Source organism: Mytilus edulis, chromosome 7 (assembly GCF_963676685.1).
Source record: "Mytilus edulis chromosome 7, xbMytEdul2.2, whole genome shotgun sequence".
NCBI lineage: Eukaryota > Metazoa > Mollusca > Bivalvia > Mytilida > Mytilidae > Mytilus > Mytilus edulis.
In genome coordinates, this window is record NC_092350.1 from 58,892,355 (window position 1) to 58,917,626 (window position 25,272).

The 25,272-nt window shown below is 31.6% G+C and overlaps 2 protein-coding genes across 2 annotated transcripts; both read left to right on the forward strand.

The window, feature by feature from the left end:
* The first annotated feature begins 2,044 nt into the window (after positions 1-2,044).
* On the forward strand, positions 2,045-5,572 carry LOC139483264 (ficolin-1-like). Its single transcript, XM_071267293.1, has 3 exons — positions 2,045-2,454; positions 4,629-4,725; positions 5,400-5,572. The coding sequence occupies exons 1-3, from the start codon at positions 2,428-2,430 to the stop codon at positions 5,570-5,572; spliced, it is 297 nt and encodes a 98-aa protein (XP_071123394.1). The 5' UTR covers positions 2,045-2,427.
* A 3,409-nt stretch (positions 5,573-8,981) lies between these two features.
* Positions 8,982-23,472, forward strand: LOC139483265 (angiopoietin-2-like). The gene is made up of 4 exons (XM_071267294.1): positions 8,982-9,020; positions 13,605-13,709; positions 21,911-22,007; positions 23,348-23,472. The coding sequence occupies exons 1-4, from the start codon at positions 8,982-8,984 to the stop codon at positions 23,470-23,472; spliced, it is 366 nt and encodes a 121-aa protein (XP_071123395.1).
* The last annotated feature ends 1,800 nt before the right edge of the window (positions 23,473-25,272 follow it).

The following is a 25,272-nucleotide window of genomic DNA, read 5'->3' on the forward strand; positions in this document are numbered from 1 at the left end:
TGAGGGACGATTTTATTTTAGCTCCGTGTTGGAGACCTCGCTTTGATTTTGAGATGAATAACAGAACTAAAAGCGCTGTGTCTTTGCTTTTAGTGTGCTTTTTGTGTTGCTGTGAATTTGTGTTTTAGACAGGTACCTAATATAATTCGTTTTTTATTAACGAACTATTTAAGTTTCCAATTTATAAATTAAAAAAAAAATCAATAAGATAACAGTGAAGAGAAAAGGTAACATAATAAAACACTAAAACGGTTCAGTTTTAAAGTTAATAAAATTTGTGTGTGTCAACATTTTATTTTGTTCCCTTAATAACGTAAAACATAGACATAAAGCAAATGTGTATAACATGTTCTATGAACAAAAAATACTGACAGACAAATGGTTAAATTCTAGTGAAATAGTCCTGGGTCAGAATCGGTTTTACACAGAGTTATTGAAGTTGTATAGTATCTTAATAAAGTGTTATTATTCTTTTATTTTGTTTATGAATACATAGAATTACATAGCGCTGTACTTAACCACCCCGTCATTATGTTATTGTTTTATTGTAAACATTTTGAATTCTTGTTACATATAACATTAATCTGTATTTTTACATTCTGTTATTGTGTTTTTTGCAAGGCAACTATTGTGACAACATCAAAGAGAGAGGGTTAGCGCTATAAAACCAGGTTTAATCCACCATTTTCTACATTTGAGAATGCCTGTACCAAGTCAGGAATATGACAGTTCTTGTCCATTCGTTTTTGATGTGTTTTGTTATTTGATTTTGCCAAGTGATTATGGACTTTCCGAATTGATTTTCCTCTAAGTTCAGTATTTTTACTTTATTTGTATTCTTGTCTTTTATTTTTGCTAATATACTTTATCTATATGCCTTTTTTTAGTTAATTTTCTTTGATAAATATTGGTTGTTTTTATAGTGATTAAGACTGCTGTACTCCTATGTTTTACCATTTTTACTTATTGTGTCTGTTTAGTTTGTTCACACATCGTGGAATTTTTTGCAACTGTCATACAAGACATACCTGCCTGTATCAACCACGGGGTATCATCTCGATAAACAAAGAAAATACACATATTTTATCAAATGATATAATAACATACATAATGCTCGTCCGAGATTGCTTTGACGTCTGACTGCCTTTTTAGGTACTTGCAGTGGGCATGTGATGCTTGTAAAAAGCACTAAATAGAAAAAATAAATAATTGCAAATCTGACGGACTTGGTGTTGTCCTTTTTAATCTCCAAATCGGTAAAAATTCATTTCAAAATATATAAATCATATAGGCCCCACTAGTACTTTTCGATTCAATATTCATTTTTCTCCGGGAATAATTAATGATATAGATACATGTATATGAAGACGTGGTATGAGTGCCAATGAAAAAAAAAACTCTCCATTCGGCTGAGTAAAAATTTAAAAGTAAACCATTTTATGTCAAGGTACGGGCCTGAAAGCAGAGCCTTGGATAACACCGAACAGCAAGCTATAAAGGGGCCCAAAATGACTTGTGTAAAACCATTCAAACGGGAAAACAAACGGTCTAATCTATATAAAAGCGACGATTTCTGGTATATTTTTCCACTGGTGTCCAACGATCCAGTTCGAGAAAACGATAATTATTTGCTGTATATAGTTTCTGTTTGAAATATTTGATTTGGTATATTTAGCCGGTTGGTTTTTATTACATCAATCTTATTTAATTTTCGGTTTCACTCAACGACGAAGCTAGTTGCCATTTCTGAGTGCTAGCTATGTTATAATATTACTTTGATAACTTTGAGTCCTTCTGATTACAATAAAAATGGGATTAACTCAATTACACCGTAAGGATAGGCACTTCTTGGTAACGTGTAGCGCCATATGAGAATGCATTGGTGTACCAAAAAAAGGCAACAGTAGTTTACCGCTGTAATGTTTTACGTTTTTATGAGTATATTTTCCCAACTTCATATTTCGATTCGACGGCCTTTGACCAGGCATGATATGGCAAAATGTAAATCGACAAAACAAATAAAAAAAAAAAAAACACCAAGCAATACAATAGTATGTTATTAGTGAAGTAGAATTCAGAAATGTAAAGATTTTAAGACGCATGAAATTCATCAAGTGTAGTTTCCATGTATTACATGTTTTTCATGGCATTATATCACCTATTTTTTCGGTTATTTTTTCTGTTATTTACTGATTGTTCCCCCAAATATTCTGTTTTCTGAAAACATTATTGATGTTGATGTAGATTGGCCTAAGGAAATATAAATTATGAAATATAAAATGAGTTTATCGATAATTTTTAAATTCATATAATCAAACAGATATCACTCCGCAACTAAAGGACTGCAGTGAGCTACCGCCCGGAACACCTAGTGGAGTTTATGACATAACACCTGTAAACGGATCTACCATTTCTGTGTTCTGTGAAATGGATACTGGTAATGGAGGTTGGACTGTAAGTCTTATTTTTAATAAGCAGAAATATTTGCTCGAAAGTAATTTTTCTAATAAAAAGGCGTGATGTTTTAAAGATAAGGCAGCTGTAATAATGTATTTTAAATGATGTTACTATGTTCAACCTTCATTTGTAATGGGCAATACATTTTATGGTCTGTGCGTCTGTCTGTTAGTTCCATTTCCAGAAAAAGATTTGCTTTTGTAGGTAGTTAAATATGTCAGTGTCCGTCAAATGCAAACGCCATGCGCTTTCATTATTTGTTCGCTTCCGATTGGAATAAAATGTAGATGTTCTTTTGAAAAAAAAGAGCTTAGCATGAAAAACATCTCATATAATAGTTTCCAAAAATCAAATGTAGCCTGTTATAAACTTTGGAGTGACTATTGACACAACGAATACCAAACGGAAATGTAGCAACTACATATTGCATAAGGAAATGTCGATCAAATAAACGCATTCGTTGTAACAATTTTTCATATCACAATCCGTTCAGTGTAATACAAGAAATATGTCTTGACATTATCTAATTTAGAAAAGAATTATTGATAACTACCAACGGACTTAAAATAATGTTATTTTAAACATGTTTGATTTACTTTTGCTTGTATACAGTCCGCCAAAAGTTAAGCACCACCTACTTTTATTGCATCTACTTTTTTTCAAATTTAAAAAATCAATTGTTCCTCGAAAAATAGAAAACAATCATATAGCAATTTTGCTAATGTATGCCATAAACAAACCACAAATATAATTTTGGTCACTTATGAAGGTTCTATGCATATAGGTTTTTCGTTCATAGAAATAGTGTAAATTACACAATTAAGAAATGGAATTTAAGTTTCACTGTGATTTTATTTTTTTACAACAATTAATCACCCAATACCATTAAAATTTACTACACATAATCTTTAGTATGTTTGGCAAATTTAATGTCAATATTTGAGTCAATAGCATGTGTAACAACCTCATTTCCGGTACAGTTTCATAACACGACCTATCTTTCTCGGTACAAGCCTTCAAAACTTTAGTTGAGGAAATCTGTTGCATTAAACAACAAATGCCACTTTTAAATCGACAAACTTTTGTAAAGATGAATCTCTGCGATTGAGATTTCCGACAATGGCATCTCAGACATGTTTGATAGGGTTCATGCATGGAGTCAAGGAAGGCCAAAAATTAGTGTAAATGGCTGGTTGCTCTTTGGACTCGGTTAAAATTCTTGCCCTGCGTGGTATAGCGTTGTCATTCAGGTACAAGTGTCTTGACAATGTTGACGCAAGTGGGGGATTACTAAAATGACGGACTACAATATGCTAAGGCACCAAATGTCCGTTTATGTTACCCTGCAGAATATGCATACCCATCTTATAACGGTATAAGAAGCAACCCCGTACTGGAACACAACCAGCAATGCATGCAGTCCTTGTGCAAATATTGTTTTTGGTCATAGGCCGTTTTTTCCCCTGCGAAATTCGTATTATGGCGTCTTCTGGCAGTAAAGGAAACTGACTCCCATCTGACCAATGAGTGTTTTGTCAGGTTCTTATGTTCAAGCATAGATGTTCATTATCCCATTTAAACCTGACGGTAGAGTGCCTGCTTGAAGGTACAGGTCTCTATACACCACGACGTGCTCTTCGTTTGCCTCTATAAAGTCGACGGACCAATGTACGAACACTTACACGACCACCTAGAGAAACAGTGTATTTATAAACGCACATATGACCTTTGATAAAAGGTTGGTTGACTGCTTTATCGGAGTGCAATCTTTTTGGTCGTAATGAATTTTTTTAGTGTATGTTAAAGGTAATTCATAACACCAAACATTGATATTTTTTTTGCAATAGTTAAAAAAATATTGCCAGTTATATTTCGGTGGTGCTTAACTTTTGGCGGACTGTATATTATTTAGAATATGTATTCATAAAATAATGGATTTGTAAATCTTTACAATACTGTGGATTCCAATTTTCGTGGATTTTGTTAATGGAAATTAACCACTAATTCAATTGTTCAGCGAAGCACAAATTTTCTATTTGCTTCAATTCAAATCTGACAAAACACCGAAATCCAATATCCATGAAAATACTATTTCCCTAAGTCAACAAAATTTGGTATCATATTTATATTTATCATATAAACATATGAATTTATAGTAACTATTTTTTTAGACAATCCAAAGACGATTTGACGGCACTGTGGACTTTTACAGGTTCTGGGATGATTACAAAGCTGGATTCGGTGCCATAGCAGGAGAACATTGGCTTGGTAGGTCAAGTAGTATAATAGTTTGTCAAGTGTTCAAGAAATTAAAACGAGAAGACATTATTATCACTTCTGAAATGGTTAGGCGCTTCCTAATCGGATATTTTGCACGAAAGGCAGCAATGCTAATCCCGTCTAAGTTTCATGATAAAGAAAGTCAATATTAACAATTAAAACTTTAATTACATGAATTAATTACTCAGGAAAAAAAAATACAAATAAAATCAACCATTTTAGTGAGCACTTCAAATTTTTCAAGAATAACGCTTATCAAGATAGGTCCAGACCAGCATTACAAAAAAATTAAAATAACAAAAAATCTGAACTCCGACGAAAATTCAAAAAGGTAAGAGCCAAATAAAAAGGCAAAATCTAAAGCTCAAATACATCTAACGAATGGATAACAACTGCTATATTCCTGACTGTGAACAGAGAGGTTCTTATGTAGAAAATGGTGGATTAATCCTGGCAACTCTGTTGAACAGATTTAACGAATAATTTTGTTTTACCTTTATCATGTTTAAGAGGCAGTATGTATTTTGGCTCTTAAATTGTGTTATATTTATCTATTTTCAAAGTTTTTCGTACTAATAAAGATGTTATTTACCTCACGGTTATTCAGCATTAACAACATAAAACATTACTAAAAATACGGTAATACTTATCTATATCTTCAGGAAATGATAATCTACATGCGATACTTCGACAAAGATCATACCAAGTCCGATTTGATCTTGAAGATTATTCAGGGAATACAGCGTATGCTATTTACGGTGCAATGTATGTCGGTGATGAAAGCACTAACTATAAACTCAGACTTTCTGGTTACGCAGGAACAGCAGGTGATTAAAATTAACAGAAGTAATTCCCACGGCATACTGGTCACTCTTACACAAAGTATCACGTGATAACCTTTATAATTTGATGTTGGTTTCATCCTATCAAATAGCGTTATTGTATGTAATAGAATAACTACGAATATAGGGTATCCATCCAGGACACAAAATCAGTACATGCACAGCAAAAAAAAAAACGCACACAAAAAACTTTTATTGTTGTTCGTCATCTCAAAGTCAAGGCGAGGCATTCAACAAAAAACTATCACCTCTCTGTCAGTTTAAGACGGTCTAGCACGGGTTTGAACGAAGTTCTTGCAAAAAAATATTTTGAAAGACTTTGTAATTTTAAATGTTGTGGCAAGAAGGTACCATTGAATTTTCAAATGATCTTTATCATTTACCCCAAAATATCACTGTTTCGTTGATTCATTCGTGTATTTACTAATATTTTTGTGTTTTATCTTTAATGTGACATTAGATGCACAAAGATTGCTCTACTGCAGTAGAGACAGATTTTGGTAAAGATGAGGAATTATTCAAAACTTGTTTAAGAAAAACATTTCTGACAACAGAACATATTTCTACTGGAAGTTATTTTATACATGTTGAGTTTGAAGCACAACATTATTCATACTGATCAAATTGTCCTTTATTTCGATAAACAAAAACATATCATATGTGCACTATGTCTACAAAAGATGTAGTTAAAACAAGTTGATTTCCAATGGATTTTGCCAATATTTACATTTACAATAACCATATAATTGAGAAAAAAATAACCATTTGGGGGTGAGAAGGGGGTGTGGGAAGGGGTGGCTCTATATCTTTATGAAAAAAGAAACACTATATCTTTATTGATTCGTAAATTACTTATACTCGCTATATTTGAAATAATGATAACCTAATATTTAGAACTGTTCTTGTTAAGATTTTATGCCCAAAACATTTTACGTAAATAACTTCCAAATCATTTGGTGTCAATTTAACCAATTGGCATTTATTGAAGACACGTATGGTATGTGCAATGAAATCGAACTATTTCAAACCGAATGTATCCTTGCCATAAAAACCGAAGATTCAGGATGTGTATCCCTTTAAAGAGCACTGGAAATCAAAACTAATATGTGGTTGTATATACGATAAGTTTTTATTTGTATGTGAAGTGTTTTATAGATAGTTGCTCGCCTTTTGTAACTTTTTTTCGCTCAAAAATTTGTCTTGTGTTTTTCTACTTTATATTTTTCATTCCCCTATCTTTTACCACAGTTTACCACGACTAAGTTTCGATTATTCAATACTGGTAATGGTATTATAATTGATAACATTAACGTATTTGATATCTGAAGTTGGTACCCTCTAGTTGTAACTTAAGAATCTCGCGGGTACAAAAATTTCAGCAAAAAATAAAACATTTGTTTTTTCATAACAAATTTTATTCATCAAACTATTAGTTATTACTTTATGATATGGGACAAAAAAACAACCAAAACATCGAGTCAGTTTGGCCCCAGATAACTTTTAAAATGTTTATATCATTGAAAAAGCTCAAAATTATCTTTCTTTGGTGCAAAATAGCCCTTTTTTGCATTAAAATTGAAATATCTTTTTTTAACTCATCGGTAACCTACATTTTTTATTATTGTTTTCAAATAAGCTGTACATAAACCCCCTTAAGGAAAATGTTGTGAAACGACAGACTTGATATTTCACGTGCTCCTGAAATGAGGAAACCTTCCTTTTTTATTAGAAGGCAAGGGTCATAACAGTAAACAATAATAATGATGAAATATTTACTGTATGTATTGATTGACGTTAATCTCACGCCTTACAGGTGATGCTATGGTTGATTTGAATGGTATGATGTTTACGACTCGTGACAGGGACAACGATATATCTACATTCTTTCATTGTGGCACCTATATGAAAAGTGGATGGTGGCATGATGATTGCACTATTGCCAACCTCAACGGTGGTGTGTACACAGACGAGTTTCATCAAACATCTATTCATTGGACGACATGGAAACAAGCAGCACTTAAAGGGACAAGAATCATGATTAAACCAAAACCGTAATATTAAAGAATTTTCACGAAAAGAAAACAAACAAACTTTTCTTTTATTATCAATTCTGAATCAATTTCTGCTTTTATTCTGTTGTTTAATTGCTGATTTTGAACATGCCAAAAACGTGACAAAACTATCATTTAATAAATGGAATAAGATTATAAATCTGATTATACTAATTTAACTCTTTATTGTTACGCTGACCATTTCTACTAACAACCTAGGAATTGTTATATCCTTTTTAGCCAACTCACTACTTAGATACAAACACACTATGTATGACATAATATCTGTGTTTTTAATTTTCTCGTCAACCTTTGTAAAACGCATACAACTAGTGTTTTTTTAGTATGATTGATATCTGTTGATTTTTTAATCTTTGTTTGGAAAATTAAAAAAGATGTGGTATGATTGCCAATAAGACAACTCTATTTCAATTACTTTGTTTTTGCTATTTTTCTTAACTTCATTTTAATATATCTTTTGATAGTCATTCGCTTTTACATACGACTAAATTAGACTGATCATTCGCTCTGTATCAGCATGACACCACAGGTGCCAACTGTGAAACAGGATCTTCTTACGTTTCCGGAACACATATGATCACCTGCAGGTTTTTGATGGAGTTCTTGTTGCTAAGCTTTTATTTTTCCATGTTTTGCTTCGTAAACTGTATTCACAAGTTCTAATTTATTACCGAATTTGTTCTAACAACATGGATACAATGATCGGCTTACATTTTTGAAGCACAAAGGATCACCCCATTCCTTTTTTTTTGGTTTGGTTCGTGTAGCTCAGTTTTTAGTTCTCTTTTGTGTTCTGTTTTATTGTTTTATTAACGATTATCTTTATGATAAAAACTAAACTATTGAATTGCACTAGGACAGGTTCCAAAAGTTGTTAATATATAAAAAAATCGCATTCGTGAGAGTAAAAGAACAAATAAGTGGCATATGGTTCAGCGGTAATTTATATAAAACTGTAAATGCATAATAAAGTTTTCAGTGAAAAGGGCAAGGTAGTCATCGGGCAGGATTCTTTTGTCAGTTTCTGGATAAAAGTTGGCGAAGAGTTGTCCGTCCTAGTGCAAAGTCGGTTTGATGATCTAGGAATGCATGATGTAATTATAAAGGTGTGTAAAAGAACATTAAAATACATTGACAAAATTGACAATAACGCGTGGCTAATGATTACTCGTCATTGAGCAAAATTCTATGCAAAATGATTCGGATAGAAAAATGTAATATCAATGCAACTAACATTGACTTATCGGGCCCCCTCAAAATTGCCTCCTTTAAAATACTTTAAATTACTGGAACATATGCACTTTAATTTATCAATACAGTATATAATAAAATGGTTAATCTGACGGAGGAACATAAACAGTACCCACTGGTTTGTCAATAGATCATTCATGTCTTTTTGTTTAATTGTTTGGTTGTGTTAAAGACGAATAAATGTCTATAAAACAGGAGGAAAGATACAAGAGAGACATTCAAACTCATAGATAAAAAAATAAACTTACAACGCTTTGACATAAAAAGACAAACAGACAAATAATAGTACACACGAAATAACATAGAAAACTACTGACTACGCATCAAACCATCCAAAACGTGGGGCGATCTCTGGTGCTCCAAAAAGAAAATCAATTCCTGCTCCACATGTGACACCCGTCGTGTTGCTCGCGTATTTTTTCAAACCTGATGAATAGTCTTATTCTGCATGTCACATACGTAAGAAATGAACGGATTGTGGTCACGAGATAAGGAAAATGTCCGATATCATCTATGAAACGGATAGTCAATTACTGTCAATCAACTGGTTCGACCTTTACACAATCAAATGTTTCCATTCAGTTGAAAAGTGGTAAAATTGATAATGTGTCTCCTTTTACATACCATGTATTTTCAATTTTCAAAAGTTATAATTGTTTGTATAAACACTGCACGACAAAAATATATTACATGTAAATTTTCTGACGTCAGACAGGCCAAGCAATGAATGTGTTTTCGATTTGATCAGTTGATAGATGCTTTTGTGTTTTGTTAAATTGTGTCTTTTAAAATTGTAACACGATGATGGCTGCTGTACCCATATTATGATTGTTTAGTTCATGCATCATTATAAATAAACTGAATTTGATGAGACTGTCGTACAAATTGAGAAGTTCAGCGATATAAAACATGGTTTAATCCACGATATTCTACATTTGAAAATGCCTGTACCAAGTCAGGAATATGACAGTTGTTGTCCATTCGTTTTTGATGTGTTTTGTCATTTGATTTAACCATGTGATTAGGTACTTTCGGATTTGATTTTCTCTGAGTTCAGTATTTTTGTGATTTTACTTTTCACTATTTATGTCAAAGAAACACTTCAACATGTTATATAGATTTCGTGGACAAACTTTTTCAAATAAGATTGTTATAACATTTAAAATGACTCTCGCTGAGATATAGACTTTTTATGCTGATCAGGCGTAAACGATCACCACCAACAAATTAAATCAATCAGTAAAATATGACTTAATTTTTTTTTATCAAAACGTATTGATGGAAAATGTCTTTTGACTAATGAGTGGTAAGATTGCATATCCGACTGTCTTGTCCTGGATTATGATTCAGATGACTAGTGGAGCTGATCGTTTCTTTGGATACCATTTATATCCTGTAAAAATAAATTATATTGATATCAATGGTATTTGAAATTGCAATTGCATTTTGTGTTATAACAGATCACTCCTACCAAAGAAACACACGCACATTTTGTGATATCTTTGTCAATTCTTGAGATTGAAGTTGATCGATCGCGCGCGAACGGAAACTTGTGTGACTTAATGTCCTTAGATTTACGTAAAGAAAATCATAGAGAATTTATTGATCTTCTCGCAATTTGTTACATGTTTTAATTTCATATCGCAGTTTTTCGATTTGGAAAGGAATGCACGAATAATTTCAAAACGAAACACCAATTGAGAAAATAAAAGTAAACTCAGAAATAGAATGTTCCGTGATTTGCTCAAATAGACATACATGCTGTTCAAGTAACTATGATATGTACATTGAAAAATGTACTTTATTTATGGAATGCAGCCCTAAATCGGAACAGGTTCAAGAATCACAGATATTAATGAAAACTCATATACTAGGTATCTTTTTCAAGCAATTTTTTTAGTTCAGTTATTAAAGTGTTCATTTGTTATCTTTTTGGATTTATTCCTTCTGAACGATGTTTCTTTTTATTAAAATCAATTGATTACCAGGATTATTATCCTAGTGCCTTTTTTCTTTATTTTTCCATCTTTCTTTTAATTGTATACTGTTTTGCTTTGTTTATTTTTTCATCATCTTATTAACTCATTTAAGCAATTATTTAATGAATAAAGGCAACAGTAATATACCGCTGTATTATTTTACGTTTTTATAAGTTTATTTTTCCGAACTTCATATTTGGATTCGACGGTTTTTGACCAGGCATGATATTGCAAAAGGTATGGAGATTTAATGATATCAAATTGCAAAATGTAAATCCACAAAACATTAAAAAGAATATATTTTGAACTCGGAAATAATGTAAAATTCAGAAAAAAGATCTTAAGACGCATGAAAGTCATTAAAAGCAACTTTTTTAATTTATTACATGCTTGTCATGGCATTACATCATTGTTTTTGTCAAGGTTAAGTACTGTTATATTGTTGTTTACAAATATTCTGTTATCTGACTTTTAATACTTCAAAAAATGTATTTAATGGAGCTTTGAAAACATTATTGATGTAGATATAGGTTGGTCTATCAATGCCAATGCTACGTCAATCATTAAAGACCCAAATGTTGCAAAACACCTATCCTACCTCCATGACAAATATGTTGTTGTCCCCGCAGATAAAGCCCCAACTCTCTTTCATCTTGTAACAGCATTAAAACATTTGACTTTTCAACTCTGTACACTAGTATTCCACATTCCAAACTAAAAGACAAATTGAAAGAGTTGGTATTGCTTTGCTTCGTAAAAAAGAATGGCCAACGTAGATACATGTATCTTGTCTTAGGGAGGGATAAATCCTACTTCGTAAAGGATCACTCTGATTCGAACAAAAAATTCTCTGAAACTGATATTATTAAGATGCTTGATTTCGTGATTGACAACATACTTGTTACGTTCGGAGGACGTGTTTTTCAACAGACTGTCGGCATTCCAATGGGAACAAACTGTGCCCCTCTACTTGCCGACTTGTTTCTTTATTATTATGAGGCTGACTTCATGCAGGAACTTCTTAGGAAGAAAGATAAGAAGTTAGCAATATCCTTTTACTCTACTTTTCGCTATATAGATGATGTTCTTTCACTAAATAATTCAAAATTTGATGACTATGTGGAACGCATCTATCCAATCGAGCTAGAGATAAAGGATACTACAGATACAGTTAAGTCGGCCTCATATCTTGACTTACATCTAAAAATTGACAATGAGGGTCGGTTGAAAACAAAACTTTACGACAAAAGAGATGATTTCAGCTTTCCAATTGTGAACTTTCCATTTCTAGTAGCAACATTCCAGCAGCACCTGCATACGGGGTATATATTTCCCAATTGATACGATATTCCCGTGCTTGCATTTCCCATCATGATTTTCTTGATAGAGGGTTGCTGCTTACAAGCTATTAAGGCAAGAGTTCCAAATGGTGAAGTTGAAATCATCCCTTCGTAAATTTTACGGACGCCATCACGAGTTGGTTGACGGTTATCGAATAACCGTTTCACAAATGATATCGGATATGTTCCTTACGTCGTAACTACAATCCCCCTCCCTTTCATGAATGTGACCTACCGAGTTAGACTATTTACTGGATTTGTTATCACATAAGCAACACGACGGGTGTCACATGTGGAGCGGGATCTGCTTACCCTTCCGGAGCACATGAGATCACCCCTAGTTTTTTAGTGGGGTTCGTGTTGTTTATTCTTTTGTTTTCTATTTTGTGTCGTGTGTGCTGTTGTTTGTTTGTCTTTTTCATTTTTAGCCATGGCGTTGGCAGTTTGTTTAAGATTTATGAGTTTGACTGTCCCTTTTGGTATCTTTCGTCCCTCTTTTGGCTTAAGGAAATATAAATTACGAGTTTATCGATAATTGTTTAAATTCTAATAATCAAACACATATCACTCCGCAACCAAAAGACTGCAGCGAGCTACCGCCCGGAACATCTAGTGGAGTGTATGACATAACACCTGTAAACGGATCTACAATATCTGTAATCTGTGAAAACTACAAACGGAATTAAAATATTGTTATTTCAAACTGGTTTTATTTACTTTTGCTTGTATTATATAGAAAGTAAAATCACAAAAATACTGAACTCCAAGGAAAATTCAAAAAGGAAAGTCCCTAATCAAATGGCAAAATCAAAAATTCAAACACATCAAACGAATGGATAACAACCGTCATATTCCTGACTTGGTACAAAATTTGTGGATTGAACCTGGTTTTAAAACTAGCTAAAGCTCACACTTCTATGACAGTCGCATCAAATTCCATTATATTGTCAACGATGTGTGAACAAAACAACAAAAACAATACTTAAAAATGTCACAAATAGGGGTGAATAGTCTAATTCGGTAGGTCACATTCGTGAAAAGGGAACGGGATTGTAGTTAAGACATAAAGAACATATCTGATATCATCTGGGAAGCGGAAATTCCATAACGGTCAACCAACTCGTGATGGCGTCCGAAGTTTTCTTTCATAAAGTAATGGTTTTGTAAAAGTTTACCATACTTTGGATTCCAAATTTCGTGGATTTTGTTTATGAAAATTAACCACTAATTCAATTGATTAGCGAAGTACAAATTTTCGTTTTGCTTGTATTTAAATCTGACAAAACCCCGAAATCCAATATCCACGAAAAATACAAATTTCCCTAAGTCAACAAAATTTGGTATCCACGAAAATAAATGAATTTATAGTAACTAATTTTTTAGACAATCCAAAGACGATATGACAACACTGTGGACTTTGATAGGTTTTGGAATGATTACAAAGCTGGATTTGGTGAAATAGCAGGAGAACATTGGATTGGTAGTCAAGTAATGTAATAGCCTGTCAAGTGATCAAGAATTTAAACTAAGAAGACATTATTATCCCTTCTGAAATGGTTAGGCGCTTTCTAATCGGATATTTTGCACGAAAGGCAGCAATGCTAAAACCCCTTCCAAGTTTTATAATAAAAAAAAGTCAATATTAAAAATTATAACTATAATTGATTACTCTGGGGGAAAAGAGGTAGAAACAAAATCAACCATTTTAGTGAGCACATCAAGTGTTTCTGTGATAAGTTTTATCAAGATAGGTCCAGACCAACATTACAAAAAGTAAGATAACAAAAATACTGAACTCAGGAGGAAAATTCAAAAAAGAAAGTCCCGCATCAAATGGCAAATGCAAAACGCATCAAACGAATGAATACCAACTGCCATATTCCTGACTTTGTACAGATATTTTCTTATGTAGAAAATAGTGGATTAAACCTGACAACCGATAATAAAGGTTTATTATAAATTGCTCGCTATATTTAAGCATGTTATATGTTTATTGTAGACTTTTCTCTTTGACAGCCTCTGTTGAACAGATTCAACGAATGATTTTGTTTTACCTTTATCATGTTTAAGAGCCATTATGTATTTTGGCTCTTAAATTGTGTAATAATTATCTATTTTCAAAAACTACTTTTCAGACCAATAATGATGTTATCATGCCCCATGGTTATTCAGCATTAACAACACAAAACACCATTCAAAATACGGTACATACTTATCTATATCTTCAGGAAATGATTATCTACATGTGATACTTCGACAAAGATCATACCAAATCCGATTTGAGGTTGAAGATTTTTCAGGGAATACAGCAATGTATGTCGGTGATGAAAGCACTAACTATACACTCAGTCTTACTAGTTACGCAGGAACAGCAGGTGATTAAAAATAACAGAAATAGTTTCCACGGCATTCCGGACACTCTTGATAACCTTTATAATTTGATGTTGGTTTCATCCTTTCAAATAGCGTGATTGTGTGTAATAGAATAACTACGAAAATAGTGTATCTGTCCATAACACAAAATCAGTACATACACAGCAAAACAACCCACACAAAAAACTTTTATTGTTGTTCGTCATCTCAAAGTCAAGGCGAGGCCTTCAACAAAAAACTCTCACTCCTCTGTCAGTTTAAGACGGTCTAGCACGGGCTTGAACGAAGTTCTTGCAAAAAAATATTTTGAAAGACTTTGTAGTTTTAAATGTTGTGGCGAGAAGGTACAAGTTTCCATTGAATTTTCAAAATGACCTTCATCTTTTACCAAAACAATCACTGTTTCGTTGAGTCATTCGTGTATTTACTAACATTTTTGTGTTTTATCTATAATGTGACATTAGATGCACAAAGACTGCTCGAAACTGTGGTAGAGACAGATTTTTGTAAAGATGAGGAATTATTCAAAACTTGTTTAAGAAAAACATTTCTGACAAAAGAACATATTTCTACTGGAAGTTATCCTATACATGTTGAGTTTGAAGCACAACATCATTCATACTGATCAAAAATGTCCTTTGTTTCGATAATCAAAAACATATCATATGTGCACTACGTCTACAAAATATGTAGTTAAAACATGTTGATTTCCAATGGATTTTGCTAATATTTACATTTACAATGATCATATAATTGAGAAAAAATAACATCGGGGGGTGGGGTGGGGGTTGGCTCTTAATCTTTATGAAAAAAGAAACACTATATCTTTATTGATTCGTAAATTACTTATACTCGCTATACTTGAAATAAAGATAACCTAATACTTAGAACTGTTCTGGTTAAGATTTTATTCCAAAAAGATTTTACGTAAATAACTTTCAAAATATTTGGCGTCAATTGTACCAATTGGCATTTATTTTAGACACGTATGGTGTGTGCAATGAAATCGAACAATTTCAATGTATCCTTGCCATAAAAACCGAAGAGTAAGCAGATCTCGCTCCATATGTGTTACCCGTCGTGCTACACATGTTATTACACACCTGGTATATAGTTTAATTCGGTAGGTCACATTCGCGATGAAAAGGGAAATGGATTGTATAAAGTTTATCTATATACAAATTGTGAGTATTCTTATCTCAATATATGAAAATGTCCGAAACCAGCTTGTTTGTTTTCTTCCTTTTTTTCTTTCTTTTAAAATTATGAATATACACTTCTTTAATTTTTGTGCCATTTTCACATGAATTGATCGGCTTGAACAAAACAATCCCCGCGTTAGTGAAATTTCCTTTTAAGCAAATGGCTGGTCGAAACTAATTTTTAAGTCAAATTTTCTTGATTTCATTAGAATTCTGAATTGATGAAAAAAGGTGACCATGCTGTTTGAAGTCACATACAAAGAACACAAATTTTGGGAAATCTTTAGATAAGGAAGAATAAAAAGCAGCCGAAAAACAGATTCGACCACTTTAACTCATAGATGACGATATTCTTCACTATCAACTGTTATTTTTTTCTTATTCAAATGGCTCGGAAGACTCGTGCCTAAAATATTAAAATCCATCTTTCTCGAATGAATACATATCGTAACACTCTTGGTGAGTGGTGCTGTGTATAATCTATATTTTTACTTTAAGGGAGAAAAATCTTATTTTTTAATTATACCCAAAATATTAGAAATATGTGTATATATGTATACCACATAAAACATGTATGTGCATATAGGTATATAATATACAAACATGGGAATATGTGCATATCTATTCTATAATATCTGTTTTTGCATTGACAGTAAGGTTTTAAACTATTGTGTAAGTAACTAAACAAAAAACACCTTATGCAAATATATATATGTAGGACTCAAATCTATAAAGGCAACAGTAGTATACCGCTGTTCGAAATTCATAAATCGATAGAGAAAAAACAAATCCGGGTTACAAACTAAAACTGAGGGAAACGCATCAAATTTAAGAGAACTACGACACAACAGAAACACAACATTAAAATGCTGTATTAACGGTGAAATAAATATCATATGAAAATTCAAACTGTTCATATTTTTATTTTTATTATTTTTCTTATAAAAGAAACCTGCCTTCTTGTTTGTTAAGGGACTTACTAGTTGGTTTAATAAATGGGGTAAATAGGTACCATGATTACATTTTTTTGAATTTTTACGGGGCACATTATTTGAATCATGAAGTCTGAATTGAGGTATATGAATTCATCATTTACCAAATATTTTGGTAACATCACGATTTGGTTGACCATTATGGAATGCATTTTCAAAATGTTTTGGTTGACCATTATGAAATGTTATTTCACAAATGATTATAGACATGACCCCGTTGTCGTACATATAAAATAAAGCTTTAAAGGGCCCCAAAAATTACTAGCTTTAAACAATTCAAACGGGAAATCTAACTGTCTTATCTACTTCAAATGGAGAATGGAGAAGTCCACTTGTTTAAGACAAGTCATTGGTCGTATCTGTACTGACTGCATTGTTTTCCATTTGCACAACATTTGTCATAGATTTGGAAACAACAAAAATCCATCAGACATTTGAAAATTATAAAATTTGCCATAGATTAAGGTTGTACAAAATCTGCCATAGATTTGGGATGGCATGAAGTCACATTTGCTATATAAATCTGCCATAGATTTGGAACCACCATATATTTGAGTCCTACATATATATAATAGAAATAATGTAGAATTGGTAAATAAAAGCAAAAGTTGTATACCCTGTTCAAACGCCATCAATCGATTAAGAGAAAACACATCCGGTTTCAAACTAGAAATGAGATTAACAGGTCAACTATAAGAGGAAAGCATGGGAATAACAAAAACACTGAAGTGACACAAAAAAATCCCGCCAACATAAAAAGATTTGAATCTCATCATGATAAGCTTACGTCAAGAAATTTGAATTTGACCAATGAATATTTATAATTGTTATGTAAGGAAAAATTACATCTTCGACAAGGGTAAAAAAATGCAAACATTCAAACAGGTCAACTATTCTCAATATGTGACGAAAAATCAATAAAAAAACTCTTTTTAAATTCATGCATCCGAAGTGCTTTTCTTTAATAATTATCCCAACCGTAGCTTGAAAACCAAAACCAAAGGATGTTTAACTGACATAAGTAAAGAACTAAGAAACTAAAATGAACCCAACGAATATAAATTAGTTGTAGAGCTGATTTTGTGAAAATACAATTAAAATACTTTGGTTTAAAAATTCTGTTCAATTGACAAAGAAAGAAAAAAACTATAGATATCAACATTTGACTAGATTAAAATAAAGGTTCGGAATCCGTCAAATATTGTAAAAAAATGAAGTGTAATACATATTGTGGAAACCATATGATAGTTAAGTAATGTTAAAAGTTCTATAAAATGTAAAATGCTAGCTTAAAAACAGAACAAATCATTTGTATTGAGTACCCAACATGAAATTGATTTTGAGGGAAATATTATCTTGTAACAATTGTATGTATATGTAGGTTAGATTTAATACTACCTTTAATTCTACCAAACAAATAAACGAAAACAGCTCTGCAGTCATAAAAAAAATAAAAACCGATAAATTGATACGCACAGTCTTGAAAACGTCCAATAATTAATTTTTTTTTTAAATTACTGAAAGACATTTTAGAAAAAAAACCCACCAAATTATGAGTGATGCATGTACTATAGATAGGTAAATCATACACATTTGAATGATGTTTATAACTTTTCAATCTGCATACACACTGTGGTAATCGTCTAAATAAACATTATGCTTTTTAAGTATCCACTACAAACACATTTTGTCTCCATATCATTTTGTTATTGGCACCTTAGTCAGATTTGTTAGTGTTCTTGTTCGATTTATTTAGTCAGTTGTGATGTATGTCTGATGTACGTTTGCATAGTTTTGAATGTTTGCCCAACATTTTTGTCACTGACCAATTATGTCTATTTTCAATTCCGTCAATATAACAAATTATTATACATCAGTATGTTTTTTATATATATAAAAAAAACCAATGAAATAGTTGTGCTATTTCATTCCACAGGCTATATGCCAGTCAACAGTTTCAAAGACTATTACCCCAGTTAATATTTTCATAATCATCTTTCCCATACTTTTTCATGTTTACTTTTCATTGGACAATAATGATGTCATTGACTATTATGCTTGGCAACGTCAAACTCTAATATTGTAACGGTATAATCTGTTTGTGTCGATTGTAATTTCACAAAAGAAACAATTATAAAAGGGAGAAAATCTTCGCGCGCATTTTTTAAAGATCTAAAATATAGTACCTTATTCACAATATGGGTTCGGTCGTCGTATTCTAAAAGTGAATTTGCGTTTGGTGTGCTTTAGCTTAAGTTTATTATATGCACGGAAAATTTAACACAAGTATTTCTAGTCTTGATTGCATTTAATGAAATATTTCAAATACAAAAAGAACTATACGAAAAACGTATAGTTCATCTTGCGCATGTCAAGTTATATGACATTTTTTGTCTTTTCTTGAGATGATACAGACCCTATGTCCACTTTTAGAAAATAAGTTAATTTGGTATATAAAAACACTTAATGACTGTGTTGTTCAGTATAATAAAACACCTAATGCCTGGTTATGCGGGAAATAGCAAGTTTGGTGTCCCTTCGCACACCAACTATTGCTCTCGGCTTTGCCTCGAGCAATAGTTGGTATATCAGGGACAACAAATTTTCTATTACCCTCACACCCAGTCAATAGGTGTATACTATTATACCTTAGGTATAATTTTCTATATGAATTAAGTACACAATATTTTCACTATTTTTCAAATTTTAAGTGTTGAACTATTGGACCTCGATGAAACTATTTGACCGCAAAAGTCATTATATTTCGTGAAATTTTGAAAGCAGCTTCGGGGTTGGAGGACTTTGAAAATACCATGGTAGTAACGACGTCGCGTTTTACCTATTTTATCTGGGTTTGACGTCAGCATAATTATGTAGTAAACGTCAAACAAGATGGCTAAGTTTCTGCTTTTTATATTACGAGAGTTGATTTATCTCCGCCTTTTATTGTCTATATAATTAAACACTTACTGACTGGAAATTCATGATATAGCAAGGAAAATGACATTTGTTTAATATTTGTTCCGTTGGTGATCAATTCTAAAGGTTTTTTTGCTTCAGGTTTTTTGAGCTTCCCATCTTGTTTTATCTATCTAAAAATTAGGTACAATTTTTCATGTAATTCAAGATTGTTGCTAGTTATGTTTTTCAGTATTTTTTTTAGAATGTTTTTGTATGAGAGGAAGATGCTTTCAGAGATTGTCAAGTATAAACATCATTTTGACTTAAACAGTGTTAAACCAAACAAGTCAATGGTATTTGTTGAATCTTTCTTACAACGTGTAGTTATGTATAATAAAAAATACCGATATCTTTTAGGACATTTTGATTGTAGTACCATTTATATTCTATGGGCTAGTTGCAAGGAATCAGATCAATGGTTTAAGTTAACCCTTTTGATGTTTGATAACAGACAAAATGAGCAGCAACACAAGATAAAAAAAATGCAATTCTTGTCTAAAAAATAAATCCATGTGATAATGATGTTGTCTTTGTGTTTTACTTCTGATCAAACAATTGAATTCATTTACAGTTTAGTTTTAGATTAATTGAAGTGTTTTTCGTTTTCTACGTAAACGCAAAAACTACTAGTATTCAAATGGAGACAAAGAAATATATGATTATTTTTTTAATATAAACAAATAGGATCTATTTTTAAATATTAAATATTATTTTCTAATATTAATAAATCGAATTTTTAATATTAGAACATGATTTTTTAATATTAGAAATGAAACCTATTTATTAATATTAAACAATGATTTATATAATTTTTTTAATATTAAGAATTCGATTGATTAATTTTGAAAAAATAATTATCAATATTAAGAATTCGATGTATTAATAAAAATAAAAATAAATATTTAACATTAATAAAGTATTTATTAATATTAAAAAATAGGGAATAAATTCAACAACAGTTTTCATTCTTATATGTCAAATTAAATGTAAATTAATAATAAATTGATATAATTCACTTAACGACCAATCCTCATACTCTTGTTTTAAGTTTCGATGACCAATCCAAGATCCATTAGTTTTTGCAATTCCACGTATTGTATTATTGAAGAGCCTGAAGAATGGGCGAGGGCGAACGTAAGTTAAAATGTTTTAGATATAAACTGTCTTTCATATTTACAACGCACTAGTACGCTAACTTTGATATTTAAAAAGGGTGACCCTGTACTTTTAGAAAACTATCGTCCAATATCTCTTCTAAATATAGATTTTACAATTTTGTCATATGTTCTTACTAAACGTTTAAAAACAGTACATTCGAACATTATAAGTGAGGACCAAACTGATGATGTTAAAAATACATTTATTGGGTTTAATCTGAGACAAATCTAAAATGTTATAGACTACGCAGAAACATACAAAATTAAAGGGGCAATTGTTTTTATTTTTATAGATTTCATGAAAGCATTTGAATCGTTAGAATGGGATTTTTGCTTGGAACTTTGAAACATTTTTGTTATGAATCATGAATCATTTACTAAATGGGTTACAACTATGTATACAGACGTTCAAACATGTATCAAGATTAATGGGAGGGTATCAAAAACTTTCAAAAGCTCGTGGGGAATTTGGCTAGGCTGTTCTTTATCAGTTTTATTGTTTGTGTTGGTGGTTGAAATTATGGGTCTAAAATTGAGATATAACAATGAAGTAAACGGAATCACTGTTAAAATAGATGGTAAAAGTCACAGTATCAAGATTTCGCAATTAGCAGATGACACAACCCCTTATTTTGTAGAGATAAACACGATGTAGTATCAGCAATGAATGTCATAGAAATTGTGGTTCGTTGTCAGGTTTATTGATCCTTAAAACAGAATGTTTATGGATTGGGAAATTGAAGACATGTATAGACAAAATATCCGGTATTAATTGGGGAGATAAACCAATCAAAGCTTTAGGGGTGTAATTTGGCCATGATATCACGAGGAATGCAAACAAATCAATTGTAATTGTAAAATAGAAAATCAATGATAAAATGTTCAAGACGTTGGAAAAAAGAAATCTTTCAATTTTAAGGAAAATTGATACAGTTTTGTAAAAAGATTTTAAGGAATGTAACATGGTAATAGATATTTTGCAGATATCTTTATTTTTCATTTAGGAAAGTTGTCAAAGTCTTGGTGGAAAACTGGTTGAACTAGAAACACAAGAAGAGAATGAGTTTATTAAGAATGCCGTGATGACCATAGGTTCTGGAGGTATATATGATTTTTAAGTATAAGGAAGAAAACACAAATCGTATGAAATATACGTAAAAAAAGCAGTGTAACAACATAATAAAACATAAAGGTCAGCAGAAAGTATAAATCATAAGACGCATTTTCATTATAACGTAACTAACTATTAATTGGCTAGACAATGCACAATTTTTGAAAACAGCGTTTGGCATATTATCTTGTATAACATATAAAAGATGAAGAAAATATTGTATTCTGTCTCAAAAATATAGGTAGTTTATACACTAAAGCACATAAAAAGGAAATAATCATTGAGTAAAAAGCAAATTATAACTTCAAGTACCTCATTCTAAGGTAAATATTTACTTGGTGTGAGGTAAACCTTAACGAGACAGCCACTAAACGGTCATTACATTGACAGTTTGATATGTTTGAAAAGGGTTTAAATCCAACCGATTCTAGAAAAAGATGACAATCACTTCAAAATTGACTTTTTAATTCAAGCGATGAGCAGTTCAGTCTACTAATAACAAGAAGCAAACCGTCATACCTTCCTTCAAAAGACAAGAACAAGATTTATCAAATATGAAACAACCCGTTAACAGTGGTTCTGTTTTCTGACATATAGATGTTAATGAACATTATAGCTGTTATGACAAACTATACATGTTATAGGAAATAAAGGGGCAAAAATCAAGACTGCAAGATGCTTTTCTGTAATGTACATTAATTGGACCATATTTATTGTGTTGGCATTCTGATTAAATAAGGGGATATATTGTCCTTTTTTGTGAATTTTTACTTTACGTGTTATTTAATTAATATTTACACGAATACTGTGGATTCATTAAATTCGTAGGTACCAATTTTCATGGATTAAGAAAGACTTGCCTATTCGTGGATATTTAATTTCGTGGTTTTGGCAATCTCTGCATTAATTGCGTTGGAAAATTTGTTGTTTGTTGAATACCTAAATTCATGGTACCCCTGTACCCACGAAGTTCACGAAAATTGGTATCAAACGAATATTAATGAATCCACAGTAATTGGTCAGTATGAGATATAAAACTGCTAACAAAGTTCAATATAAGTTTTGTCTTATGACGAGAAAACAAACATAACAATGACTATATTTGAGACAAGATATTAAGCAGTGTCTTATGTCTTATATTGTTTATTATTTTGAATATTTAGTATTTTCTTGTAAATTTTTATCTGTATCTGATAGCTTCTATTTTACGTTATGTTTTCTTTTAAAAACATAACAAATGACATTAAAGGTAGATCATAAGTAAATGTTTTTTGAGACAGAATTTTCTTATAGACTTAAGACAGATAATGCAGACATTCTTTCTATTTAGTCAATGCATACTGGATCGGAGGTTATAATTTTAACAATGATAGTGATGTGGAATGGCTAAGTAAACCAAACCAAGCTATGCCAATTACTGACTGGAACATGGAGACATACCCACAACCAGATTGACTTTTGACACAGCCATGCATGATGATTTGGAAAAGTTTTGATTTTCGTTGGGGTGATCATTGGTGTAATAGGCTGCTGTCATATATTTGTGAATTTCAGCATCAATAAATTTGACAGAACCATACATGTACTAATTATGTTATCAATGAGGAGAGCGATTTTGTATGATGATGCTTTTAAAAAAATGACTATATTTTAGACTAGATATTAAGCAGTGTCTTATGTCTTATATTGTTTATTATTTTGAATATTTAGTATTTTCTTGTACATTTTTATCTGTATCTGATAGCTTCCATTTTACATTATGTTTTCTTTTAAAAACATACAGTTTAATTTATTTTAGGAGATAAAATAGGTTTCTGAATACATTACAGATTAATGGCGAAGAGGTCAATCTTACAGCAGGTATATAGCTCGTGAATTGTTTAGAAAATTACTTTAATTATAATACTTTTTTGCAACGGATAATAACTTACCTCTTAGAACAAATCAGACAAAACTTTCAGTTGACAACAGACCGACAGGTACATTAAACGATATATTATAGCCAGTTAATACTATTGTCATGTAAGGATCACTTTAATGCCATATGGATAAATTGTATGTTATAAAGGAGACAAATTGGTAGCTCGTAACCCTACGATGGTATTCTTTTTTATAAAAAAAAGTAGATTTCTAAGGATATAAAATAGGCGAAGACGAATCCTGACAGTTGCCTACTTTTGAATATCCTAATAACAGGCCCGATTTTTAATATTGTTTCATTTTTTTGTGTTTTCCGGTTTGATGTTATGAAGATATGTTAAGATATTCTTGTATTTTATTGTATTGTATTGATCATGTTGTTACGCCCTGCATGTCGGTTACAATATTCCAATACTTTTATGTAACGCACACTTTACTTACACGTACTTTTTTTTACTGATTGCACAAATTCACGAATCCTAACAATGTGTTAATTTTTATAAACGATTTTGTGTTACGTGTTACAACAATGTATTTAACGCAAACTTCCATATTTTTTTTAGTTTTAACGGATAAATATGGGCATCAAAGAGGTCCGAGTTGGATATCTATATTCAATGACAAATACTATAAAGCAGAGAATAAAAACAAATCATTTAAAGTAGCTTTAAACAAAAACGTATTTATGATCAATATGTCCGATTCAATTTCTAAAAAATCTGTATTCTATTCAAGCGGAAAGTTCTCAATACAAAAAAATCAAAAGGAATACAATGCAAAATCGTGATACAACTGTTGTTTGAACTGATAAAATTTTCAACAAAAAAGACGATTCGACATTTTCATTATAAGAGTACAGGTAAATATTGATTAATTTGTGAATCTTGTGCATTATATCGTTCTAAATTATAATCCTGGTACCTTTTACAACTATTTATACCACTGGGCCGATACCACTGGTGGTGGACGTTTCGTCCCCGAGGGTATCACCAGCCCAGTAGTCAACACCTAAGCGATTAAGTGTTGACATACAAAACTTTTAATTTTTTGGAAAAAATAAGGATTTTCTTATCCCAGTCATAAATTACTTTAGCCGTATTTGGCACAACTTTTTTGGAATTTTTGATCCTCAATGCTCTTCAACTTTGTACTTGTTTGGCTTTATAAATATTTTGATATGAGCGTCACTGATGAGTCTTATGTACACGAATCGCGCGTCTGGCGTACTAAATTATAATGCTGGTACCTTTGATAACTATTTACACCACTGGGTCGATGCCACGGCTGGTGGACGTTTCGTCCTCGAAGTATCACCAGCCCAGTAGTCAAAACCTA